The sequence below is a fragment of the Urocampus carinirostris genome, chromosome 11 (genome assembly GCF_059441175.1).
Source record: "Urocampus carinirostris isolate Australia breed hairy pipefish chromosome 11, RoL_Ucar_1.0, whole genome shotgun sequence".
Lineage (NCBI taxonomy): Eukaryota > Metazoa > Chordata > Actinopteri > Syngnathiformes > Syngnathidae > Urocampus > Urocampus carinirostris.
The window spans coordinates 18,682,526-18,694,832 of record NC_142359.1 but is presented as its reverse complement, the minus strand read 5'-3'; the positions used below and the strand labels follow the sequence as shown (position 1 = coordinate 18,694,832).

The 12,307-nt window shown below is 41.6% G+C and overlaps 1 protein-coding gene across 2 annotated transcripts; it reads left to right on the top strand.

The window, feature by feature from the left end:
- Positions 1-361: 361 nt before the first annotated feature.
- On the top strand, positions 362-11,888 carry gp1ba (glycoprotein Ib platelet subunit alpha). 2 transcript variants are annotated; one of them, XM_088347665.1, is made up of 6 exons: positions 362-526; positions 5,164-5,259; positions 5,323-5,514; positions 5,602-5,697; positions 5,761-5,940; positions 10,260-11,888. In XM_088347665.1, exons 1-6 carry the CDS (start codon positions 368-370, stop codon positions 11,163-11,165), a joined length of 1,629 nt encoding a protein of 542 aa, XP_088203791.1. In that variant the 5' UTR covers positions 362-367; the 3' UTR covers positions 11,166-11,888. The 2 variants fall into 2 exon arrangements, with proteins under 2 accessions (XP_088203791.1, XP_088203790.1); XM_088347664.1 differs by having other exon boundaries at positions 5,323-5,697.
- The last annotated feature ends 419 nt before the right edge of the window (positions 11,889-12,307 follow it).

Below are 12,307 nucleotides of genomic sequence, written 5' to 3'. Positions count from 1 at the left end.
ACGAAACGTCTGTTAAACATTTTTACTTCTCAATGCAACAACAAAGAAACTCCAAAATACAAGAATATACTGTAAACCCCTGAAAAACAGCGCTGTGATAAACAAATTGGGGTAGTTACGGTAATAAGAGTTGTGCATTTAATATGAATGAGTATTTAGTTTCATGATCTTCCTCAACTTTCCCCCATTTGAATAAAACTGCTTTTTTTCCCTTCAGTATTTATCCGCTTGAGCATTCGCGTGCAGAATTATTGCAGAAGGAAAAGGTCTTATCAGTCGGCAGCCTTCCTCTATAAGCAGCTTTCATATAAGAACAGATAACTTCTCTCGTGAGAGGCATATTCCGAGCGGTCTTCGCAACTTGAGAATGCTGCTGCTCTCTTTTACCCTCCTTGTTTCCATCGTCGGGGCGGATTTAGCATTGGACAAATGCCACAGCGACCGAAACGTGGACCACAAAGTCCGGCTCAACTGCACAGCAGCAGGTTTCAGTGCTGTGCCCACAGGCCTTGAAACCACGACTGAGGTAACCCGACTAGGGCTTCTGAAAAATGAGCGCTTTTTTTGGTTGAAGTGCATGAAATGGTTATTTAAATGACAGGTTTGGATGGTGGATTTTATCCCTTAACTACTAGGGTGGTAGGGGCACCGTTACCTGTGGTGTGTCTTGGGCAAGTACAGCCTGGTGGCACCCATCCCTCTCCTGGCCAACATGTGTTTCTACTTGGTTTGAACTGGGAACCTTACGCGTGTTGGGTAAATGAGCTAAACACTGCACTATGGAAACATATAGTGTTATATAGTTGGGTGGTTGCATCCCTTAACTACTAGGGTCACCATTAACTGTGGTTTGTCTTGGGAGAGTACAGCATGGTGGTGCCCATCCCTCTCCAACTAATGTTTCCACCTAGTCTCAAACCGGGACCTTACGCACGCTGGGCGAATGTGCACTATGGAAGCATATAGTGTTATATGGTTGTGGGGTTGGATTTCTTAACCACTAAGGTCGAAGGGGCACCATTTCCAGTGGTGTGTCTTGGGCAAGTGCACCCTGGTGGCGCCTATCCCTCTCCAGGCCAACACATGTTTCCACCCGGTCTCAAACCGGGGACCTTCGTGTGTTGGGCGAATTTGCTAAAATATATTGTGTTATATGGTTGGGTGGTTGGATCCTTTAACCACTAGGGTCATAGAGGCACAATTTCCTGTGGTGTGTCTTGGGCATGTACAGCCTGGTGGTACCCATCCCTTTCCAGGCGTGTTGGGCGAATGTGCTAACCACTGCACTATGGAAACATACAATGTTATCTGGTTGGGTGGTTGGATTGCTTAACCACTAGAGCCGTAGGGGCACCATTACCTGTGGTGTTTCTTCAGCAAGTCCAGCGTGGTGGCGCCCATTCCTAACCTGGCCAACATATGCTTCTACTCGGTTTTGAACTGGGAACCTTCTGCGGGTTAGGCAAATGTGCTAACCACTGCACTTTCAAAACATATAGTTTTAAAATATTGTGCTGTTGTATCCTTTAAGGTCGTAGGTGCACCATTTCCTGTGGTGTGTCTTGAGCAAGTACAGTCTTGTGTTACCCATCCCACTCCACGCCAACAAATGTTTCCACCTGGTCTCAAAAAGGGGACCTTACGCCTGTTGGGCGAATGTGCTAACATATAGTGTTATATGGTTGGGTGGTTGGATCCTTAAACCACTAGGGTCACAGATGCACCATTTCCTGTGTTGTGTCTTGGGCAAGTACAGCCTGGTGGTACCCATCCCCCTCCAGGCCAACAAATGTTTCCACCCGGTCTAAAACGCATGTTGGGAGCGCGTATGGAAACATAAAGTGTTAAATAGTTGGGTGGTTGGATTTCTTAACCACTAGGGTCGCAGGGGCACCATTTCCTGTGGTGTGTCTTGGGCAAGTACAGCCTGGTTGAGCCCATTCCTCTACAAAAAAATCTTTCCACCCGGTCTCAAACGATTTGTGTTTGTTCAGAGATTCTGAGTTACCTGACATTACATTGCTTAGTATAAAGAGTTCAAAGTTTAAACAAGTTAAAAGTACACTGTTGAGTGAAAAAGAAATATATAATTTAGTAGAAAACTACACTACTGCCCCCCTAGCTGACGTTTCTTCACGCCTGCAATAAGGCTTCGATGTCGCACACTTCTGACCGATTGGGTAAACCAACATCGTCACTTGTTATGTCTCGGGAGGGCCTGCAGATCTGCTTGTGAAGGGTAATGATTAAAATTCCGATTGGTTGAATGCTTAAATATGAAAGAAAGCACGTATCTGGAAGCAGCACGAGCTGGGGGAAAGCAATGAAAGACAGTTTCGAATGATTGACCAAGTATTCATGAACAACATGTAATTCCATCACACGATTCAGATATTTTTAGGCCAGCAGTGAAGACCTTGCAGGCTCTGACGGCCGACCACTGATATAAAGACAGCAGTTAGACATTGCAATTTCGGGGGGAAGTTACACGGAGAGGAGATAAGGCTGAAGTCACTCCCGGATGATGTTGCAAGAGTAGGAGTGACTTGGAATAGGTTGAAAATGTTAAAGAAATTGTTTGAATGATTCCAAAAATATGAAAGTTATTGAAAAATGGAGGGATCAAAAAAAAAATATGAGAATGCACAAAAAAAATATAGAAAATAAGTTATTTGCTCTGTTACTCGTTTTCATTGCTCTATTATAATAACTTAAGCCAAATGTCTAAGCACCTTTTAAATATTTTTTCTTATTTATCCTGACATTACGTCTAATTTAAGGGGTTGGCGATAATAAGAATTTTGATATCGATCCGATCCACGTAAATTCAGGGTAGTATCGATCGATACCGACCCTATATCGATGTTTTGCTTGGAAATGTTCCGATTCTCAAATAATTGAAACCCCCTTGAGTTTATTTATACTTTCAGTATACAGCACAAAGATTTCAGCCAGTAAAACTGTTTTATTTAAAAACTACAATCTGAATAGAAATATTTCAGCTGTTTCAGAACAAAAGCCAAGAGTCGAACCAAAAGAGCAGCCTAGTAGTTTGACCTGATGTAGTCTAATCTTAAAACTTTTAATTTGGATTTTTTTTTTTTATCTATTTCAAACCATAACAACAATTAAGGCAAATATTTTTAATTTTTTGCACAGGTCCCACTTGAGTTTGTGTAGTGTGGTGAGTTGGTTCAGGTGTAAAACTGCATTCGTTTAACAAGTTAATGCATCCAATGCCAAACACGAAAATATTTTTTTCCCCCATTTTTGTGCTTGGAAAAGATCACTTGTCATCTATGATTATGTAGGGTAAGCTACTAAAGTAAGCTGAATGAGAAAGCATGATACTGGAAAATTACAGTAAGCTAAACATTTTAAGTTGACATTCTTTATTGAACTGGCCTGCCTGAGAACAAAAAGTCTGGTTCCAGCCCCAGTGCCTAACTAAGTTTGATATCCCTGATTCAAAAAAACCCACCTATTGAATACTGTTCTTGAACCGTTTGGTGAATATGGACGGTTTTGGTCTACTTTGAAAGTTAACACTCTGAAAATAATCACTGCAAGTACTGCTAACATTGAGTAATCTAAGTCAGAAAACACAGAAATAGTAGGCTTTTACTCCCGCCTGAATTTTCTCTAGCAATCACATGCAAGATGAGTGTAGCACGGTCATCTTAGCTGGAAAACAGTTGGGACAATAAGATGAAGATTGGTCCCAGGTCAGATTTGATCACAATCAAAAAGACTGTATTTTACACATTTTTCTAAAAGTATGTCAAAGTATGTCAAGTATGTCGACCAGTTTACAGCTCTAAAACCTCTGCATTTTACTCTATTTTACTTTACCAATTTTCAGACATTGTGAAAGAGTTGTAAGCGTTTGACTTCTCTCTTTCAGAAGTCAATCAATGATTGCGAACACTTGCGCGTAATAATATCGCGTAACAAATAGGTGCTGAGTTGCATTTGCACACATTTATTTTGGGCTCTCATTTGAATACAAATGGAAAAATTCTATACATTGATGTTAGGAATTTCATTCACCAATGTGTCAATCAACATTAAAATCGGTCACTACTGGCTAGGGTGGTCCTTAATGGGGGTCGAAATTTTTTTTTGTTGAAATATTGGGCTCTGACCCCCCGCATATGTTCTTATATCGATAAAAACACACTGTGTGCAATTTTGAACAATTTGGATAATATTTAGAGGTAGCTCAACGACTTTGAAATTTCCCAAAATGGTAAAATTTTGGCAATTTTCGAGAAAAAACGGAAATCTTAACCCTATGTGTACGGCGTTTTAGAACATCCAATTTCAGTCCATTGCTTATAATTGTAACACAAGAAAAGTTACAAGTAACTTTGTACACTAGGTCTGATATAATGTGCGAAAAATCCTTATTTTTCATACCAAAATTTCAGAGGCCTTGAGCGACCTCTAAATATCCTTTGATTTTGATGAAACTTTGCCTAATTACGTTTTGTATATATTGGAACATATTCAAGGGGTCAGAGCATGAAATTTTAAAAGTCGAAAAATAAGGACCACCCTACTACTGGCAGTACATTTTTGAATGCAGGCGCTCTTTGGTTATCGCAAGCTAAGACAATGAAAAAAAGCTTGCAATTCGTCGAGAGTGGTGTCAATGAAAATGTCAGAGGCCAATGATTGGAAATCATCTGACGAGTCTGTTAACGTTTAAAAGGGAATTTTGGAGTGAAAATAGCTCGTCACCACGAGGATCGTCCAACAATTCAGAAATGCTTTTAGTTTTTTTTTTAATCCATCTCCATTTTTGGAGTAAATATTTTACACGGGTCGATTCACTGGAATGTCGTGAATGGTACGAGACCATGTTTGTGAAAAATCGTTTCATGAGTGGAATAACATCGGGACGTTAATGGGTTTTAACCCCGACAACCGAGGTAAATTAGTCTTTTTTATAATTTGATCTGACAGTTTTGTCATTTTACCCACCCTTAGTGTCCACCAAATGAAGCTGTTGTTATCGATAACAATCCAGACAATTCTAATTATGGAAATATCTAGAAGTACTGCATATCTTCTGCTCGAAGCTAATCGTTTGATCTGGTCCCAGACAAGCAGACACTTCCTGCTTCCTGTTTTGACAGTTTCATCTCTTCCTCTTTTGAGATTCTCCTACTTCCAAGGAACCAGTTATCCAGCCTACCCTGGATATCCTTCAGGATGTTGAAGAAGTTGCACGAGCTGGACCTGACAGCGAACGAGGTGACCACAAATCACATCGCGCTGACGATGAACTCCATTTACCTCACTGTCCAAACTTCTCAGGTATCTCAAATGACTCCGACTGATGGGCCGCTCCTGCCCAGCCTGAAGGTCCTCCGGCTGGGAAGCAACCGCCTCAGGTCTTTGACCGACATGGCTTTTTCAGCCTGCCCCTCCCTGACAAACCTCTACCTGGACCAAAACGCAATTGAGTCTCTGAGCGACGATGCGTTCCATGGACTCAGCGAGTTGGAGGTTAGCATGTTAGCGAGGAGCATCGGGTCAATAGTCACGCTGGTCTTTGTCAAGAGTTGTCAAGAGGTTTTCTTGCTCTCCTTACAGATCCTCGACCTGAGTTCCAATCGCATCACAGTCCTACCACCGAACTTGCTCCACCCTTTACTTTCCATAGAAACAATTTACCTGGAAATGAACCAGGTAGGAGGAGGACGACCAGGTCATCTTTTGGTGAAATCTCTACATGTCGGATTTTCTCCTCAGATCAGCGAGTTACCGGACAACTGGTTCGATCAGAAGGACTTAGTGCCCTTCCTGTTCTTCTCTCCTAACCCATGGGCTTGCGGCTGCGGCCTCTTGTATCTGCACTCATATTTGAAAGACTACGAGTTTAATTTCTACGTCCGTGACGGCACCACCATCTCCAACGGCTCCAGAAGTTTGGTATGTACCAAAATAATCAATCTAGACATTCCCTATTCTTACCTCTTTTTCTTAGGCTCGATTTTCGTCACAGGCTCGGGTATTGTAAACCCAAAACTCTTTAGAATCATTTATAATACTGTAGTCTGCAAATGTTCCCCGTGTCACACTAATAATAGAAGCAATCCATTGAATTGCGATACATGTCTTATGGCGTCGCTACTTATGCATTCATATCCATCTGTGGGGTCCAAATTATCGCCGTTGTAGGGAATTAATACCAATATGTATCGTTTACCAAATTGTTCCAATTAGTTATCTGACTCCATTAACCAAACACAACCTACATTCTCCTAACAATGCGTGCTCGATTCTTGAAGGAAAAGAGGGACAAGAGACCGGCATTTCCACACGGGGGCAGATTTAATTTCTTAAACTGTTTAACTAAGTGAACTCCATCGAATACGGCCGGATTAGTGTCATTGGAGTCTCTGTGAAGCCTTTTTCTGAAGTCCTTTAGCTCTCTCCTTATTGGCCCACGTCTCCCCGCAAGATGGTGTGCCGGCTCCTCCCATGGGCGTGCCAAGGAAGCCCAACGTAGGCTCCACCACCTCGCCGCGATGTCTGGAAAACTCAAAACAACACCGAGCGTTTCTACGTCATCAGGGCCTTGTTCTCAAGAGATTGCCTGCTGTCCTCTGTCAGAGTCCTGTTATCCAAATTCCCTAGTCAAAATATTCTGCATTTGGAACAGCGTGACCTGTCATTGAACTACAGCCCAGTCAGGGAACATTTTGCATTAAACTCGATAAATGTAAAATGTATTCAATCGTATAAAATCCTTAATAGTCAAATGTATAAAATCCTTCACCGTCCATTTTTCCGTGTAATAACATTTTAATCACATAGATTGCAAAGTAAAGAAGAAGTGAGGTGTGAAACTGTTAAATTAATTATTGCATCATTGAGTTTTTCTACACATGCGTTGATCTAAATCTGGGATGTCCAACTCAGTTTACCTTTGGGGCTGGATCCAGTTTTTCTGTTCTCAGGCGGGCCGGATCAGAAAAAAGGATGTAAAGCTAGCCTACTTTAGTAGCCTGTTTTATAATCATGTACTGTATAAAAAGGTTGTCGTTTTTCAAGCATGACACATTTATTCAAAATGGGAAAAACTGATTTTTATGTTTGACATTGAATGTGATAACTAGTTTAATACAACAGTTGAGTGAATGCAGTTTTACACCTGAACCAACTCACCACACTATGCAAACTAAGTGGGATCTATGAAATGTACCGTATTTTCTGCACTATTGGGCGCACCGGGTTATAAGGCGCTACAATGGGAACGTCGACAAAACAGTCAGATAGTTCAGTCTAACTTATTACCCCCTTAACATTCCGAAAGCTTGCAAAGAAGCAAATACGTGTCGTAGACACGTGCGGATGCGGTGTCCGTACGATCATTCGGAAGGTTAAAGTCTTGGGATTCAAGAAATGCCAACCATTCCTTAGTTTCTATTTTCTTTTTCGCTCGCAACTTTACTGTGCATATGACAATAAACACTTGGAATTGAGTTTAATTTAAAAAAAGACCCATCACAGAAACATCGAGATCACTCTGAAACAAGATACTGGGAAAATATATAGCCGGAGTAGCTCACCGAAGTCGTTGCGTTCAATAATAATGTGCAACCATGGTCCTCTTATATCCGTGAGTGTAGTAAATCCAGGAGAGTTAAATATTTACAAATACAGAATGGTAAAACATGTTTCCTCTATGCCGTAGACAATCAAACTTGATATTCACATTCATCTTTTTCGGCCAATTGCAGGCTTTGTTTCGCCCCTTTAGCCTATGCGAGCCTGTAAATGATAAAAAGGATCCTCCCCCTTTACCTCCGAATAACTTTAGCCAATAGTGATCGATTCAAACGATGATTGACACATTGGCTGGGAAATGAAACGCCGGCATATGTATCCCAGCATACACCGCGGACCACATCTCCTACGAGGAAAAATCTAGTCAGCGGCTGCTTGCCTTTGTTGCGAGACCTTGCGACTTAATATTGATCCATATATAAGGCGCACTGTATTTTAAGGCGCATGGTCAGTATTTGAAAAAAATAAAGGCTTTTAGGTGCGCCTTATAGTGCGAAAAATGCGGTATTTAATTTTTTACCTTAATTATCATGCTGGTTTAAAATAGATTAAAAAACAATTAAAAATAAAAAAAATTAGCAGTGTATAGCAAATTAGAATAGACTACTTTAGATCAAAGTACAAGGCTGGGTCTACAAAAGCAGAGAGTACTTACTGTATATATTTAACTTCCATCTAGCTACCAGAAAGAGAAATTGGTTTGGATTGATTTGAATTTTGATAGAAATGACCTGTAGACTGTCTTCTTTTTCTGATATACACAGGCATTCATGCCGAGCCGGATTAAATTATCCAACGTGCTGGTTCAGGCCTGCGAGCTGTATGTTTGACAGCCTGCAGGGAAAAATTGAGGGGAAAAACCTAAATAATCATTTTATAATCGACATTCACATCCCTGTATCATATATGTAATTTATTTGTGAGCCACCAAAAGATCCCCAGCTCCGCAGCTAAACACGTCTTTTAAAGCCATCAATATTGTGCAGAAGTCTGGGGCAATCATTTCAAAAGTTCACTACAGCCCCTTTTTATCCTCCAAAAACGTGCAACTAGAACCATACACAGGGTAGGCTATCGAGATCATACTCATATTTTATTCCTGCAGTCCAAATTATTAAAATTGGATGATTTAGTACAATTTTTCACTGCACAACTGCCATTTAAGGTAAAAAAAGAAAACATAGTGCCAGAAAACATCAATAAATGATTCATTTGGAAAGAGGGAAATTATAACTTGAGGGGCTGTAGTGAATTCCTAATCCCAAAGGTGAGAACCACCAGGAAAAGTATGTGTGTGTCTGTGTGCGGAGTCAAACTTTGGAATGTTGTGGAAATTGTTGTTCGCCTCAGTTTGCTCAGAGAGTCCTTGAAGAAGGGCCTTGCAGGTCTCAACTGTCTTGCCAAGGATCTTCCCGAAATTTCAATGTCAATCATTTCTAAATGTATGTAACTCTATACTACAAATGCAAGTCTGTTTGCCACAACAGGAACAATTTACAAAACGAGATCGAACAATGTCCCGCTAGTCACTTGTTCAAATTTAAATACAAAAAACATTACTGGCGGAATACAGAGATGAAGCTAATGGGTGATACGAGAGATTGGGAATAGTGCGTCTAGAACTATGGTTAACTTTGTTGTTATTGCATACCTGTCAAGCTCCACGGCTCCATGCCATTACAAACTGTCGTATTTTCCCTTACAAAATACAAAATAATCTTACACCATATTTTTTTTTCAAACGTGTTATTCATGTAGTTTAACATGTTATATTGTACATGTGTTTCGTTGTATCATATATATTGTTAATTCACATTTTGTTGCTCGACATGAATGAGGTTTATTATAAAAAAAAAGTTCAAAAATGAAGTAGCTTGGACGTTCACTGTAGAAGGAAAAAATACATGAAAATATATTTAAGTAGAATAATACATTTTCTTATTCAAAGTATGAATTCATTTTCTGCATTCAATTATTGTAGGTAATATACTGATTAAAGGGATAATCACAAACCTGTCTTTTTTCATTTTCTCCTTTTATACCTTCCTTTTTTCTTAACTTCTTTATACAACATAATTATTTGTAATATAATGCATCAAAGCAAGTGTGCCGTTTGAGAGCCGGCTCTCTTGAATGAGTTGAGCCAAAAAAGCCGGTTCTCTAAAAAGAGACGGACTTCCTTTCACTACACAACTCGAATTCGTTTGACTTGATTGATTTGCCGTTTCGTAATAGTCGGCGTATACCGGATGGTACCCAAATTTGACAAATTGGCGTTTTTTCGTACAGATTTCCTCGTACGTCGTACACTTCTTAAAATGCATGACAGGTATGCTATTGTTATATCATAACTTAATTATTAATATTATTACTATTGTTGTTATTATCATTGGTGTATTTAATAGGGAAGATGCAGTTGAAGGGAAAATAAGCACCTGCTTCTTACTACCCCTTTTCGAACATATTATGTAAGATTATTTTGTTGTCGAGTTATTGTTTTTGTTCCGTTTTTACTTTAATGTTCAAAGTTTCCATTTATTCATTAAATAGACTAGTCCGGCCCCTGTGAGAGTGTTTTTTTCCTACCATTTGGCCCCTGATCTCAAATGAGTTTGACACCCTCGCTGTAAAGTAATGATTTTTCCATTAGGGGTTAACTCAACCCTCTTGCCTTGCAGGAATGCCACTCACCTGAACGATTCAAAGGTCGAACCGTCCTCGATCAGGCCCAAGAGGACTTGTGTCCATCTTCGAAATCTTCTCCAGCAAGCATGACCTCTCTACCACCTACCGTCGGTTTCACAGAGGGGGGCGATGAAGTTGGTAGAGGTGATGGGGAGATAGTCAGGCGGCCTTCTCGCAGCACTTACCGCACGTACTCTGGTACCATTACAAACGCGCTGCAGCCGACTACTCCGACCGGATCCCTTCCTACAACGGGGTCATTGCGAACCACTTCGACCGCATCCCTTTCCACCGCTACTTCAGTTGTAACACCCACTAGCTCCGGGGCCCTGGTCACACGGAGTTGGTCGAGGGAGAAAGATGTTCCCACACCCGCTACCCTCCGCCATGTGCTCGGTGCCGGTGTGTTTTGCGTGTGCTTGTTGGCTAGTAACATATTTCTGTGCGTGACCGGGGTTTCCAGTTTCCTCGTAATGCTGGTGAGACTGATGCTTCTGTACAGGTCGGCGTATAAGCCTTTGCGCGCCAAGCTGGCCGTTCTACGCGGGGCCCAACAGGTAGGTCCCTACACCGGCAGCGCCACGTCAGTTTATCGTTCTGTCCTCTTTGTGTCCTGCAACGAGGATGAGATTGTCCAGGACTTACCGACGTACAGGACGACCCTGCAGCGCGCTCCTGGAACACAAGTTGCTCTGCAGCAATGGAGCGATGTGATGGTGGAACGTCGGGGAAGCGTGGGGTGGAGGCAACGCTTTAGTGTGCTTCTGCGCCAGGAGAGAGAGGGGCCTGAAGGGGAGCGGGAGGAGAGGGATTGGGTGGTGGGTGCTTGGCTTGCCCGACAGCTACCTGTGGCTACCTCCGACTGTTACCCTGTGGAACAGCGTTTGGGAGATTGCTAGTGCTATTGAAATTCAATGATACCAATACAGTAATCCTTTGCTACTTTGCGCTTCGGTTTTCGCTGGTTTGCTAAATTGAATTGGTTTGTTTTTATTGTCATTGATATCAACGTATCGTGCATTGTGTTCTGACCAAACAGCACATGCTATCATGAAGGGCGGGTTGGATGTGAGTGTGTGTTGGATGGGCGTGATTGTCTGTGTGCGGACTGTGATAGGCTGGTGTATGCTGTCGGTCAAACAAGAGGCCAGACACTCAAGTCTTTGTGGACACCAAAACTGCCAAGCACTGTTACAGCTAGCTTTTAGCTGCGTGTTACAATCAAAATCAATTCATCAATTAAAATGGGCTTAGAGGGAAGTCAAAAGAGTGCAAAGAAATGCTAAACACCAGCAAGTGCTCCGAGGCGGCGTTGGGAGAAAAGGCAATAGCTAGGCGACAGGTCCAACCTACTGCTACGTCTTAGCTTTGTAACAACCCTCACAAGCTAACCCTGCTGAGCTTGTATCTCAACAACTCCATTATCAATGAAACGGATGACTGAGATATACAACTCGTGGGAAACCACTACATTCAGGACAGTTGTATTCTAACTATCGCAGAGACCTGGCCAATTCGAGGATACCTGACGTTAGACTGTAGCTAGCCAGCCGCTCTCTAAATTGTTTTCTAACACTGAAAGGAGAAGCCCTCCAATTTGGTCGTACTTTAGTAAAATGACAATAAAGACCATTCATTCAACTTAAAATCTGTCTTCTATGTTTTTGTTTGTAGACCAATAGTTGTTATATTGTTACCGTCATATACTCTCAGTCAGTAAGGATGTCATATCGAGGTAAGTTTGACTCATGGGAGCTTTTATGACGGGACGTCGATACATTGTGGATTTTCACGTTTTGCGGGGGCTTTAAACGCAGTAATCCCTCGCTGTATCGTGGTTTAGTGGGTTCTCTTCGTTGCCGATTTTCATCGTGGATTGTGTTCTGCATTCTGATTGGCTAAACCAGAGGTCTCCAAACTACAGCTCACGGGATCAAATCGGGATCTGATTTAATAAGCCTCCTCTCATCAAAAAATGACCTGCAGTTTTAAATATGTCCACTGGATGTTGCCAAAGGTACGATGATCCGTGAATCGTGAA

Bases quoted from the DNA above. Each gene is read 5' to 3' on its own strand.
- gp1ba (XM_088347664.1), top strand. From the start codon at position 368: ATGCTGCTGCTCTCTTTTACCCTCCTTGTTTCCATCGTCGGGGCGGAT. The intron at 5,260-5,322 runs GTGACCACAAAT...CAAACTTCTCAG, and splicing joins TGGACCTGACAGCGAACGAG to GTATCTCAAATGACTCCGAC. The intron at 5,698-5,760 runs GTAGGAGGAGGA...TTTTCTCCTCAG, and splicing joins TTTACCTGGAAATGAACCAG to ATCAGCGAGTTACCGGACAA.